This window comes from Sinohyriopsis cumingii, chromosome 4 (genome assembly GCF_028554795.1).
Source record: "Sinohyriopsis cumingii isolate HCF-2022 chromosome 4, ASM2855479v2, whole genome shotgun sequence".
In the NCBI taxonomy this organism is placed as follows: Eukaryota; Metazoa; Mollusca; class Bivalvia; order Unionida; family Unionidae; genus Sinohyriopsis; species Sinohyriopsis cumingii.
Window position 1 is genome coordinate 142,275,641 of NC_142964.1, and position 15,491 is coordinate 142,291,131.

The 15,491-nt window shown below is 34.2% G+C and overlaps 1 protein-coding gene across 3 annotated transcripts in view; it reads right to left on the bottom strand.

The window, feature by feature from the left end:
- Positions 1–15,491, bottom strand: part of LOC149802224 (dedicator of cytokinesis protein 4-like) — a 365,588-nt gene that overhangs the window by 229,607 nt on the left and 120,490 nt on the right. For all 3 annotated transcript variants that reach the window (XM_089956651.1, XM_089956650.1, XM_089956649.1), the window contains 4 exons: positions 14,463–14,561; positions 12,279–12,342; positions 7,995–8,101; positions 3,412–3,589 (listed from right to left, as the gene is read on the bottom strand). In XM_089956651.1, coding sequence (XP_089812777.1) covers positions 3,412–3,589; positions 7,995–8,101; positions 12,279–12,342; positions 14,463–14,561 — 448 coding nt within the window. The remainder of the gene's footprint in view (positions 1–3,411; positions 3,590–7,994; positions 8,102–12,278; positions 12,343–14,462; positions 14,562–15,491) is intronic.

Here is a 15,491-nt window from a genome sequence, read left to right on the forward strand (position 1 = left end):
CCTTGACTTATTCTGCCTTTCCTTTCCTTCAATGCTGAACTGGATTATTGCTTTGAATGTACATGTCATGCATTTAGCAAAAATTTCTCCTGCAATGAGAAAGAGGAAAAAACAAAGCATAGGTCACAAATCAGTATGTGTCTACCTAGCTGATATGGTAGCCCAGACTTCCTCTGACCATGTATTACAGACACTGCATATCAAAGACGGTGTATACTTATTATAAATAAAACAAGAGTCATGGTAGACTCCCATGCTCTGAAGATGCATAAATAGCATTTAAATGACCTTCTCTTGAAATGACACAAGAGAAAGCAAAGCATAAATTAGTAATTCATCAAGTTACAAACTCACTAATATTAATATATTCCCAATTACTAACAAAGAAATAAAAAAAGTCAGTTTCGCATTAGAAACTTATAAACTATGCTTTTAACTTATGCATTTAAAGTATTTAGTTGACCGTTCTACTTAAACTACATGAGAAGGAAAAAAAGCATAAATTAGCAATGCAGCATGTTGAAAACTCACTAAAACCTAGTCCATTACAAATGGAGCAAGCAAAAAAGTCAAAGTTGTGCTAACTTGTAATGACTTTGCAGAGGTCAACAATAGAGTAGTGAGAAGTCCCTAAAGGTGAAAAAATCACTTAAATTTGGCATAAATTGTAAAAAAAGAATGTATTCAACCTGCAGCAGAATGATTAACCCACAAAAATCCCAAGGGAACTTTATATGAGTCAATTAAAACACAAAAATGGCTTTGATTGTCGGAGGATAAAATGTACAATGTTATCCAGTACAACAGCCAAGCCAAAAATTAGCAACACCTAGTGGTGCAAAGTTGGGGGGGGGGAATGGGCAAAAGTTATTGCCCTTTTCTTCTGAAATAGAAATAGAAAAAGATGATTTTCATCTTTAACCCATTACCTCATACAACCGTCTTTGGACGCCTCTACAAAAGTCGCATCAAAGCGACTTTTGACGCTTCTACAAAAGTCTCATAGAAGCACCTTTTGACGTCTGCTGTAAACATCAGCCATTTTAAGCCAGTTTTTGTAGCGCCACCTTCGGGGAAAACCCCTTATTAGATACTACATTCATTTCTGTGAATGACAATTACGTCAGATCACGTGGTCACTGTTTATGTACTGGTTGATATCTGCTATTTAAAGTAACTGGGTCGTAATCTCCACTCTCCAAAATGGCGGTCGCGGATTTCATTCAGTACTTACGAAGTTTTCATGATTAGAATCACAACTATGAAAGATTCAATAACCTAGGTAAAGGCTCTGATATTGATATAGGCTGCAATTAGTTTTTATAAATTATCAAATTTAGATGACTTAGTGATGTAGACACAGATGAAAAACTTGTAAATTTCGAGTATGAGAAATGGCAGCTCTACGGTTGGTCACACGGCCGCACTGACATGACGGTGAACGAATTCTCTCCAGATTTTAAAGCACATAACAAATTCTTCCGTGATAAATAATTACACAGCTATAACAATCGGACTTTACTCTTAAATTGTTCCACATGTAATAGCTGTGTACCAAAAATGTAAAATGGTTAAAATTGCTGTTAAACGTAACATACACTACATTGCTTAATAGTTCACAGGCAAGCTATGCGTATGCGGTCGACTAGGTAACCTGTGTTCTATGTATAGCGAGCTGCACTTTGTCACTATGCTCTATGAGGTAAAGGGTTAAGAAGAGCTGGATTCACATGGTAGCAGTCTAACATTCCTAACATAATGGGCTGGATTCACATGGTAGCAGTCTAATATTCCTAACATAATGGGCTGGATTCACATGGTAGCAGTCTAATATTCCTAACATAATGGGCTGGATTCACATGGTAGCAGTCTAATATTCCTAACATAATGGGCTGGATTCACATGGTAGCAGCCTAATATTCCTAACATAATGGGCTGGATTCACATGGTAGCAGTCTAATATTCCTAACATAATGGGCTGGATTCACATGGTAGCAGTCTAATATTCCTAACATAATGGGCCGGATTCACATGGTAGCAGTCTAATATTCCTAACATAATGGGCTGGATTCACATAGTAGCAGTCTAATATTCCTAACATAATGGGCTGGATTCACATGGTAGCAGTCTAATATTCCTAACATAATGGGCTGGATTCACATGGTAGCGGCCTAATATTCCTAACATAATGGGCTGGATTCACATGGTAGCGGTCTAATATTCCTAACATAATGGGCTGGATTCACATGGTAGCAGCCTAATATTCCTAACATAATGGGCTGGATTCACATGGTAGCAGTCTAATATTCCTAACATAATGGGCTGGATTCACATGGTAGCAGCCTAATATTCCTAACATAATGGGCTGGATTCACATGGTAGCAGCCTAATATTCCTAACATAATGGGCTGGATTCACATGGTAGCAGTCTAATATTCCTAACATAATGGGCTGGATTCACATGATAGCAGTCTAATATTCCTAACATAATGGGATGGATTCACATGGTAGCAGTCTAATATTCCAAATGTAATGTGATTGGGGAACATATTCAAAGGAGAAACAAATTTAACTACTGATGGAATATGACATTACAAAACTGGACAGGACAGATGAATATACTAGTATATGCTCTTCCACCGATAAGAAGGAGCTTAAATAATATTGACCATAAAAGAATGCAACTGTAAATTCTTCATTTTTGTGGTATAAATTCTCCTGGATACCTCACCCCCTCCCCAAAACAAGTTTTCATTCATACTTACATTTATCCATTTTTCTCTAATTGGGAAAGTTGAGTACTATTATTTTCACAGGTAAATCATTGCTGGGTTTTATATAGCTTTCTGCATACACAAAATCAATGCATCTTGGTGCCCATGATAAAAAGAGAATTCATGTGTGTGTGTGTGTGTGTGTGTGATTTGGATTTTTAACATAGCTTTAACAATTTTTCAGTCATATCACTATGATGTCTGCAGTGTATCAGTTTAGAGTGATATCTAGCAATGGGCATCAGTTTAGAGTGATATCTAGCAATAGGCATCAGTTTAGAGTGATATCTAGCAATGTGTATCAGTTTAAAGTGATATCTAGCAATGGGCATCAAGCTACAGACATATTGCATTCATAAAGAATTCAATTAAATGTATCATGCATCCTCATGGTCCTATCATTCTGGGTAAATTTACTGGAACACATACGGGAGGTTATTGTAAGAGAATCCGTACTATGTATCGTCATGGTCTTATTATTCTGGGTAAAACATCTGGAGCAGAGGAGGATAGATATATTGAGATTTTAGTGAGCGATTCTTTATTATAAATCATGATGGTCATCTGGGTAAATTTATTAGAGCAGTGACAGGTGGATACAGTGAGATATTCTGTATAATGTGTCATTTGGTCTTACCATTCTGGGTAAATTTACTGGAGCACAGATAGGTGGATATAGTGAGATATTCTTTCTGGTTCCTGCTTTTCAGCGGTCCAATGGGAGAGGTAGACATGTTCAACCTGGAATCATTTAAATTATCCAGGAAACTTGGCAAATTGGCACAGGCATCTATACTTCCTACATTTCCTTCACACTGAAAAGTTAAATTATAATAGTGTTAAGCAAGCCACAGAAATTAAAACGTGAATAGATACCTTGTCTGCTTATATATCATATGCAATCAACTGAAGATGGTATAGACTCTCTGATCTAATTGCCCATTATAAGATGCAGACCTGCGTCTGCAGTGTTGCACCTAGGACCTCAATAACATCAGACACTGCCCACATGTCCTACAAATGTCGGGGCTGCATAAAAGTCAAAGAGACAAAGAGAAATGGTTTAAAAAAAATAACTGAGGCACCATTACTACTGGTAAAACAATGAGATAATATTATATTACTACTGGTATAAAAATGAGATAATCTTATTTACTTTGGTAGTTTGGCATCTAAAATTTGTTGTATGCACTCCTGGTTTACCTAAAAAGAGTAGCATTATGAAAATTTCTGTTCTGAATCTTACCCTCATTGGACTTTGAATCTTCACACATAATTTACCAGTGTTTATACATAATTCCCTTTTTTCTAAATTATTTTCTTTTAAAAGTAAAAATTCTTTGATTAAATACTAAATTATGTACTTCTGCAAGTTTCTTCCTTCCAAAATGGAGTCACACAAGTCATTAATGTAACCTCAAAAACACCTAAATGAAGCTCTTCAGACAATTTAACAAAAACAGACTGAAACTTGCCAGAAAACTTGACAAAACCACGAATATTTCAATTGCCATTTGTTGTTTTTATTGAAAAAAACATCTTAAAGAAATTTTAATCACCTTGGCGATTTTGTTCGTCTCAAATACAAACACAGATATGGAAGTAAATATGTACAAGTTCTTAATCATATACATTCATTTAAGAGATGTTTACAAGTTCTTCATTATATGCATTCATACAACAGATCTTTACAAGTTCTTATTATATGCATTTGTGTAATATATGTATAAAGATTTTTCATTACATTCATTTGTGTAATAGATATGTACAAGTTCTTAATTAAATGCAGTCATGTAATAGATGTGTATGAGTTTTTAATTACATGCATTTGTATAACAGATGTGTAAAAGTTTCTAATTACATGTAGTCATATAAAAGATGTGCAAAAGCTCTTAAATACATGCATTTGTGTAATAAATGTGTACAGGTTCTAAATACATGCATTTGTGTAATAAATGTGTACAGATTCTTAAATACATGCATTTGTGTAATAAATGCGTACAGGTTCTTAAATACATGCATTTGTGCAATAAATGTGTACAGGTTCTTAAATACCTGCATTTGTGTAATAAATGTGTACAGGTTCTTAAATACATGCATTTGTGTAATAAATGTGTACAGGTTCTTAAATACATGCATTTGTGTAATAAATGAGTACAGGTTCTTAAATACATGCATCTGTGTAATAAATGTGTACAGGTTCTTAAATACATGCATTTGTGTAATAAATGAGTACAGATTCTTAAATACATGCATTTGTGTAATAAATGTGTACAGGTTCTTAATGACATGCATTCATGCAGTAGAGACATACCAAAGAAGAATCTCATGTAAGCTCTTCTGATTTTCCTTTATGTGTAGCACATAAAGATGACATAGAGGGCCATACTCAAAATTACAAAAGAAACAAGAAGCCCACACTCAAGGTCTACCACTGGGTCTATGCTGTTTATGACTGAGTGCATGTTATACATAAGTAAATAAGGTACAAATAGATGCAGTTACCAGGAAAAATATGCTCCATGACAATTACACATTTTACAATGTAGTCTAATACAACTAATATAATGAAACCTGTTGCCATTCAAAATAAGGTAAACTAAATTGTTAGATAAAAATAAATCTTTATTTCTCAATGAATGTCAATAAACTGGTCCTATGTAAAGCACTGCACGAGTCATAGAAATAGAAGTCATACCAATGAATATATCCTAAAACATATAAATGTACATTACTCCCTCATTATAATGCTGTCCATGAAAGTCAACGAGTGTACCACCTTATAATGAAGTAAATTATCTATAATTATAATGCTGTCCATGAAAGTCAAAGATTGTACCACCTTATAATGAAGTACGTTATCTATAATTTAACAACTGCATAATGAACTGGAATTCATGACCAAACTTGTATTACAACAAGATTAGTGTTATATTGAAGGGCATCATAGCCTATCTACCAATTATGATGGGACACTATAAATTAATTTTTAAGTCACTTTTTTGTGCACTGTGCATTTTGGGACACATTATTTTTTTAAGTCATAAGTTGTGGTACACCATTTAAATCATTCAAAAATTACACATTGGAAAATGCACTCCAACTTAAATTTTTTATTTTAAAAAGAATATAAAATCATGTACTTGAGATAAAACTCTTTAGTCCATTGCAGCATCATCACATTAACCCAACCCTTCTCCTGCACATGTATGAGCCATCCTTTCGGTGCATGCCATGAAAAATTATTATTGGAGGCAACAAATCTCCTAAATTCTGTTACTTTTTTTTGTTTTTGGTTTTGATTTTTGTTTTTTAATCTGCACTAGTTGTGCTAATTCTCACACTTTTAGCCCCCCCCCCCTTTAATGACGGTCAGTCCTGGAATTAGATGAAAAAAACACTGCCGTTTTATCCATGTTAATGATCATATTGTTGGCAAAATCATCATCTTCTCTTCCGGCCTTCACAAATTCATCAAATTATTTTATTTTCTGCATTCTTTTGGGTGAAGCTGGGTTATCTATGTCTGTGCACAGAGCACTTTATTGTGTACTTTGAAAAATTATTCCACTGTTTCTATTTCTTTTCAAAATTTCCATGAATACCAATAAAAAGGAACCAAAGTCAGCTTCAATCTGTCGGCCGACTTTGTATATATTAAAACAAAAAAATTCAACACACTTAAAAGAATCCAAAGTTGGCTTCCAAGGTTGGCTTGCTTTGTAGTAAAATAAACTTTGTATTTGATATCCTGTTGGTAAGTTCAAACAATGAGTTTATTGCTTGCTGCCAGCTTTGTTTATTCACCACCTGAGCTTCTATTTGCTTGACATCTGTAGTCATAATTAATACAAATGAGCATTGATGTCTGCAGGTAAATAGTATACACTGAAATAACTTGCTTTAATAATACTTTTTGTAACCCATGCAAATGAAAAGATTGTTATTTGCATTCACAGTGAATGTATTTTCAAAAAATGATTTTTATTTGCGAGATACTGTCATATATTTATTTGGATATAGTAAAATCTTGGTTATTTTGCACCTAACACCATGTCATGCGTGAAGAGCAGATGTTTTCAAACAATCTGTTATTTCCCTCTCTTGTTTGTGATTATCTTGGATCCAGTTTTCAGATGGATAAAATATTCAAACCATTGAGTACAACCAAACATGATTTGTTTCAGATCAATGAACAATGTGTTGTGTGTTATCGGGCATAAGCGATACATGCTACAGTATGGATGCCTATGCTTTTTTTTTTTCATGCATATAATGAAAAATTGAGAAATAAATAATAACAATACAAGGTTAGTTTCTTTCCTTTTATTAGCAAAGTATGCATTTAATTTATCTATTTTATTGCAATGTCCAGTAGAGGGGATGCAAATTCAATACAAATTTATCTTGTTTCTTAAGTATTGGGCCATATGACCCAGATGAATTAAAGTTTCACCATAAGTTCTGGGACAGGAAAAAACCCAATTATTTCATCATGTCTTAAGATATATGGTAAATATGGTAGTATGGGTGTGCTCTGTGTATCTTAAATTATAATTATGCAAGATTCAGTGACTGTATAATCATTGTTTTCGATCTCATTTAGATCTTATATAAATCAAACTAAGCAATGCATCTCTCAAGAAATATTATGAGCCAACTCACTTTACAAAAATGTATAGCCTGATGCCCAGGGCCCCTTTAAATCATACTGGGTCCCTCTCATATTATAAGTGAGTTGCTCATTGGGCCTGCTGAAAAAAAGTGTTATCTAATTTGCCTAAAATTAATCCTGTACTTGCTGATGAAATGCTGCAGTTTTACTTTGAAGTTCTTGAAAGACCCTCAAGAATCATTAATACTCTGCTAGACCACTTTTATAAATCCCTTCAGTTTATGAAGACTGTCTGTCTAATTGCATCAAAGCATGTAAACTTTGTACAAAACGAAATCTATGACCTATGAGCTGGGAACAGAGACTATTTCTGTTTTCCATATTTCACTGGTTATCTGTAATTAACATTCACTTGTACATCATAACAATAATAATAATCTGTCCCAGGTTGCTCGTGCTGACTTTCTTCTGCTTAAATATATCAAGCACTACCATTCTTTAATAAGTAAGCAAATCTGAGATCTGAGATCATTACATTATATTTTAATCCAAAAGTGTGTTATTAATAACATGCAATATATGTAATCAGATCTCTCAAATCTAACCTTGTGTACACAGAGATAATGAGTCGTGTCCTTCTGTACAATACTTTTCTCATTTGTCACTTTCATATGAGCAAACCCGAATGGCTTCTTCATCTCTTTCTTTTTCACTGGAACAAAGAAAATAAACTAGTTATCCATGCTCTTTAATGAAAAGCCAAATATTTGGATTGCCCCATACATCAGTCTGTCTGTAACAAAATTTGTTGTTGCTTCTTGTCCCACAGCTCTTAGAGGAGTTTACAAAAATTTCCAAGACTAGATATTTGGTTGGTGTATATGCACACTATAGGGACAACCCCCAGTTTTCAAAAATGTCTCTCCTCCTAAAACTATATTACTCTCCAGCAAAGAAGATAATTTCAATAATATAAAACATCAAATGAATATGTAATCCATTATTAAAAGACGAAACTGTTCAAGTCAAAGTCTTCACCACACAAATTTTGTTTAACACTTTCATTGTGGATAACACCAAAACCAGCATGTAACATCTACCAGTCACAGATTGATCAATTAATTTCACATTTTGCCCTCATATATTCGAACATGAAAGGTGTCAATCTACCAACAGAGCTAAGACTGCAAGTGTTTCCGAGAACCATTATTAAGTGACAACTGTGTTTTGATTTCCAATTTGCATTGTTACAATCAATTAAAAGTAAACCTGCATTGTATTATCATGTTCATTACTGGTATGTCTTTTGTATCAAATCAACTAAAATCAGTGGAATAATATATATAAAAAAGTTAAAAGGCATGCAAATCCTACTTATATAGGAACTAGTGGCCAGCATGTGAGGTCAACTCATTTCAATTGACCAACTGCACACCATTATAAACATTAGTATGTATGCAACATAATTCAAGTATCTAACATTAATCTGTGGTTTATCACAAACAGACTCAACAAGAGCAAGAAAAGTAAGCAATATGAGTACATCACTCCCGTGATAAATCATGCACAACGGGGTCCAAAAACATAGACTATACTATAAGCGGGTTCATGAGTTATCAGGGTGTGAGTTATTGAGGGAGTGAGTTATCAGGGTGTGAGTTATTGAGGGAGTGGTGCACTTTGTTTTATCATGGACAAGTTAGTTTCCAAGTTATAGCAACTTAAAATTTCTGATTTGGCACTCAGAGGTTTGCCTAAGGACAAGCAAAAAAGCTCTATTAATTGCAATAAAATTGTGGCATCAAACAGTATTACAAAAACTGAGTTTGGATGTAAATGGCTGTGGTTTCATGAATAAAATGTCCTGTGCTTTCGAAGAAAAGGAAATCTACTTTTGTTGTGAATCAACAGTAATACTTGAATGTATCCACATTCACACAGAAAAAGCAGTAATGTGACAATGTTTTCAAAACATACGCTTTATGTAATGAAAATTGAAAAGCACCATTCTCTTCCTTGAACTTAACAACTTTCAGCTTAAAAGCTGCTGTGCAAGACTTGCATGACTTGATGAGAGGCATTGTGTAATAAATTGGAGGACTTCTGAGGGATATTTACACAAAAATGGATTGATAAGAAAATGCCTAACTCCTTAAAATGAGCCTGTACGATAACAGTGAAAACTGTACCCTTGGCTAAAGTTCACTGTTTATGGCATGAGAAGAGAGGGGGGCTCAGTTCCTGTGGGTCTCAATCAACTTGAGATGAAAGAAATGGTATTGTAACTGAGGTGGAATAATAACATAGAACAAAGGATTATGTTGTATTACCTATTATTGCCACACAAAGCCAATATCATGGTTCAAACAGTTACTGGCTTGGATTATTGTTGGAAATCAAAGACTAATCTATCAATTTATTGGTATAATCAAAGATAGTTATATAACCAAAACAACAGCTTGTTGAGAATGAATATGGGTAATGTGTTCACATTACATCTGGCATTAAGCTAAAATGCAGAACTAAGAATGGATCGTTGGTGATCTGATCTACAAGTAGTCCATCTCTATTCTGAATATTATATATATTCGAGAGAATTGTGACTACATTACAGCTTTGTGCTTAATCTATGGTATTTTATAAATATTCAGTGAGCATCTGCGCACAATGAACTGGCAGATCTGAGTCAATGCAGTTTGTTACAGTAAAAGTCACATAGGATATGTAGGCATTCAACACCAATAATCATTTCAGTAATGGGTACAGTCATTTTATAGAATTTCATTCTACATACCTTTATGTGGCAAGTATTCACTTCATTTGGATTCTTATACATCCACATTCCTTTAAAAGGTCATTATTTAAATGTCCCGAGAAGTGCATGTGGCAAAATCAATGTTAAAGTATGTAGACATTTTTGGATGAAATGACCCAAAGGTGTGATCCAGTACAATCCGGACTGAATGTTGTGTGCTGTAATGTCACAATAAACGCTATGCATATTGATAAACAAATCTGTACTACCCTTTGTACCAAATTTGTGATGATTCCACTTTAAGTGCTCTTTTCTTGACCAAAGTTTAGTACATGGCCACCATTGTCAAAGACCATGGAGATCGATAATTTTTGTCGGGAAGTTTCTTTATGACAGTTAAGATGCAGATCATTCAAAAATCAGGATTGAATAGACTTTGGTTAAAGAAAAGTAGTATCAGATTTTAAAAGGACAATTTATATTTATTTGAAAATGGGTAAATATGCATACATGACCTGTGTGACTTGTATTATTGTTGTTGTTGTATGTTTTAACGCCATTTTCAGCACAAGATAGGCTATACATGGCAGCCAGTATTAATGGTGGAGGAAGAACCCAGGAAATCCCCGGAAAGAACCACCGACCCTCGAGAAGCTACTGGCAAGCTTTCTCACATACCCACATTGGCCGAATCTGAGACTCGAACCTACGCAGACAGAGGTGAGATGGCAGTGATCCGTAACGGAGAGCGCTTTAGACCACTCGGCCACTCGGGGCCCCGACTTGTTTTATAGGCTTAATCATTAGAACAAACAATATAAAGTCTGAACCTGCTGGTACATTATGTGAAGGGAGATCAGGTCTATGTTGTCAATATAAAGTCAGACCTGCTGGTACATTATGTGATGGGAGATCAGGTCTATGTTGTCAATATAAAGTCAGACCTGCTGGTACATTATGTGATGGGAGATCAGGTCTATGTTGTCAATATAAAGTCAGACCTACTGGTACATTATGTGATGGGAGATCAGGTCTATGTTGTTTGCACTTGGACCTACTGGCACATTATGTGATGGGAGATCAGGTCTATGTTGTCAATATAGAGTCAGACCTGCTGGTACATTATGTGATGGGAGATCAGGTCTATGTTGTTTGCACTTGGACCTACTGGTAATTATGTGATGGGAGATCAGGTCTATGTTGTTAATATAAAGTCTGACCTACTGGTACATTATGTGATGGGAGATCAGGTCTATGTCTTTGCACTTGGACCTACTGGTACATTATGTGATGGGAGATTAGGTCTATGTTCTTTACACTTGGACCTAATGGTACATTATGTGATGGGAGATCAAGTCTATGTTGTTTGCACTTGGACCTACTGGTACATTATGTGATGGGAGATCAGGTCTATGTTGTTTGCACTTGGACCTACTGGTACATTATGTGATGGGAGATCAGGTCTATGTTGTCAATATAAAGTCTGATCTACTGGTACATTATGTGATGGGAGATCAGGTCTATGTTGTTTGCACTTGGACCTACTGGTACATTATGTGATGGGAGATCAGGTCTATGTTGTCAATATAAAGTCTGACCTACTGGTACATTATGTGATGGGAGATCAGGTCTATGTTGTTTGCACTTGGACCTACTGGTACATTATGTGATGGGAGATCAGGTCTATGTTGTCAATATAAAGTCTGACCTACTGGTACATTATGTGATGGGAGATCAGGTCTATGTTGTCAATAAAAAGTCTGACCTACTGGTACATTATGTGATGGGAGATCAGGTCTATGTTGCTTGCATTGGGACCGAATGGTACATTATGTGATGGGAGATCAGGTCTATGTTGTTAGCACTTGTACCTACTAGTACATTATGTGATGGGAGATCAGGTCTATGTTGTTTGCACTTGGACCTACTGGTACATTATGTGATGGGAGATCAGGTCTATGTTGCTTGCACTGGGACCTGACTCATAAATAAGTATATTCTGAAGCAATACAAATTTAATTTTGTTAACATAGAAAATTATTTCACAAGAAACTAAATGAATGAACTGTGTCATGTATATAATAATATTTTCTTTAAGTTAATGTGATGAAAATTCACAAAATATTTCACTGACCTGAACAATGGAACAATTCAAAGAGCATGTGGGACCCTGGGAATCTGTCAATGGGTATGGATAACTGAAAAATAATAAAAATTCATTGCACTGAAATACTGAAATGCATTCCATGAACTAGTCCAAACAGAGAACCATACTGAATTTTATTTTATCCCAATGGAAAATAAAATTTATATACCCGACTAACAACAGTGATCTTAGTGTTTTTCATGCTGAGTTATACATACTGGTAAACATTTGTTGTATATTAATGTGTTTGCCTCTTTTTCATCAATAATAAGGTCTTTATATATATATATATATATATATATATATATATATATATATATATATATATATATATATATATATAGAGAGAGAGAGAGAGAGAGGTGTGTGTATAGCATGTATAGTATGTATGCTGTATCAATGATATACCACGAGATAATATATACATTTTTCATTAAAAGAAAACGATGCTTGCCAAGTTTCCTTTTAATAAAATTTTTTAAACAATGAGTGGTATATCATTAATATAGCATACATACTATACATATATTATATTTATATCACATACAAATACACATATTTGCACTCTGAATGGAGTTATGATATGTTCCCGGCAACTGTGTTCTGACTGAGTGAATGAACTCCTCAGATCCTTGCAAGTGTGTCCGCTACAAAATGTAGTTCTACGATTTTTCTTCTTGTTCACAATCACTTATGCAAATTAATAAGTTGATTATTTTCTTTTTGAGTTCCTATTTTTATTAACATTTATATAAGACATGATTTAAACATGAAATATGATTTTTATGAAGACAGTAGTGCACTATGAACATGGCTAGCCTCTTGTACACTGAACCTTTGCCAGGCATTCACGTATGGCATATGGAAATTAGTGTGGAATAGAAACTAAGCAATATAATGAATCAACAAGAGGTAATTAAAATATTTTAATGTTGTTGTTGTTGTTGTAGGGTTTAACGCCATTTTTCAGCACACGATAGGCTATACATGGCGGCCAGTATTAATGGTGGAGGAAGAACCCGAGAAAACCCCAGAAAGAACCACTGACCCACGAGAAGCTACTGGCAAGCTTTCTCACATATCCACATTAGCTGAATCCGAGACTTGAACCCACGCAGACAGAGAAAATATTTTAATATATTGACAGTTCATCTAAATCATGATTCTGCTTTAATTAACATTTCTAAAGACTAGAAAATTCTCTCTCTCTCTCCCTCCCTCCCATTTGGATGGTTTGACTTAACTTTACCTTGATTCATAGGTACAGAGACATCATCATATGACACAAGTGAAAATCCCCAATGCTTGTATTTTCATGGCTTTTTGCCCGTATCTAGCTACCATAATCCAGAGAGAGAGGAGGGGATGGGGGCGACCATTTGGACTATTTTATATTAAATAATTAATAGTCGATTTTTAGAACATTATAATAGGTTTAAGAAACAACAAAGCATTAAATATGCTACAGTATGTGTTCCTCATAACCGACAAATTTAACATATAGGCCTAGTATCGACTGGCTATTGCAACTATGTATCACTGATTTTATGCACACTGTTGATAGATCCCAAGGAAAGCGTAAACATACTGTTACGACGAACCAGATTACTGTAGGTTACTTGGTACAAGTTCAGTTTTGATGTTTTTGTCCAGTACATTATGTTTTTCTCTCTCACTCTAGATTTTTGCTTATTTTGTCCCTCAAGCACAAGAGGTGAGAGGGGAATGGAAAAAAGAAAGGATTCCAATGAAATTGTGTATCATTTTTTATTTCATTTAGAAAACAGCGACTATTTTTTTAATTTAATGATGGCAATTAATGTTTTTAAATATGATACAGTAATGCCAGATATTCGCTCATGAGAGTTTCTTTGGTGGGACTGGAGATACACAGCATTCACAGTGATCATTCTTTGGATTGAAACTAACTGCTGACAATTCTGTTGCTGAGGTTTAATTTTTCTTTGTGATTTATTTTCAGATTTTAGTATTGTTGTAGGGTTAAAAAAAAACATAAAAATTCATAAACTGATGTGAACAATGTTTAAACTTAATATTCTACTTGCTGAGGGAAATTCACTGCAGTATTGGAAAATATGTTGAAAATATGCAGATGTAAATAAATTCTAAAACATCCATTGCTGATAAACTTTGTTTTCCAGTATTTGTTACCTTAATGGTTTCTTTCCACTCTGGCTTGTTGTTATGGTAATACACTGAAGAACGGAATTCAGATTTAGGAGGCTCTCCACAACCATAATTAAAGCAGTTCTAAAATATCAGATAAAAAGAAGAAAATTCTTTAAAAAAATGTACCAATAAATGCATACAGTGAAAATATTGATTTTCATGGGCACAGATTTTCATGATTTCACAAAAAAGAGTCTCAATATTGTTGACCCTGAGTTTTAATTTTTTTATTTTTTTATTTAAATAAACAAGCTTTAGAAACTGAATTTAATCTAAAAAAGCATTAATCTTGATCATAATCTTGATCACAGACATGTATGGATGAACACACATACACAAATGGACAACAATATGTCAAGCTTCCACCATGGTGGGATCAACAAAAATTATAATTTTGTTGATACTTTACTGCCACCATTAAATCCATAAAATTGGTTCTCAATATACTGGTATAAAAGATAATTCACAATATTAAACATTTTAGGAAAACATGGTCATTCTTCGAACCTCACAAATAACATTTCAACAGTTTACAAAAAGAAAATTTCACCCAAGTATTTCCTTTAATTATAACAATTAATACGCACAGATGTTGCTCATCATCAAACTCATCCTAGATCTTAATGGTACAAACCTATTTATTTTAAGCTGTATCGAAATTTGATGATAACTACAGTCTCAACTGATGCAACATGCTCAGCCAATTAAAAACAAGATCATCTCATTTATATCTGCCAATCTCACTAATTATGATATGCTCATTTTTACCTCCGTAAACTTTACATTGTCAGAATCATTCAGTATTTTATGATATTGCACTCACATGCACTTCATATTGCACTCACATGTGCCCAATAGTGTATTAGGAATTACTTTGTAAACAAATCATGTACACTCACGTAGTAGGTACTTTACATTTTTGTTGATCAAATTTGTTTCTGAATGAACTAAAGCAGATGTTTCATGGATTGCCACATACCAGCTCATTTGCTACATTCTGCATTAACTTTC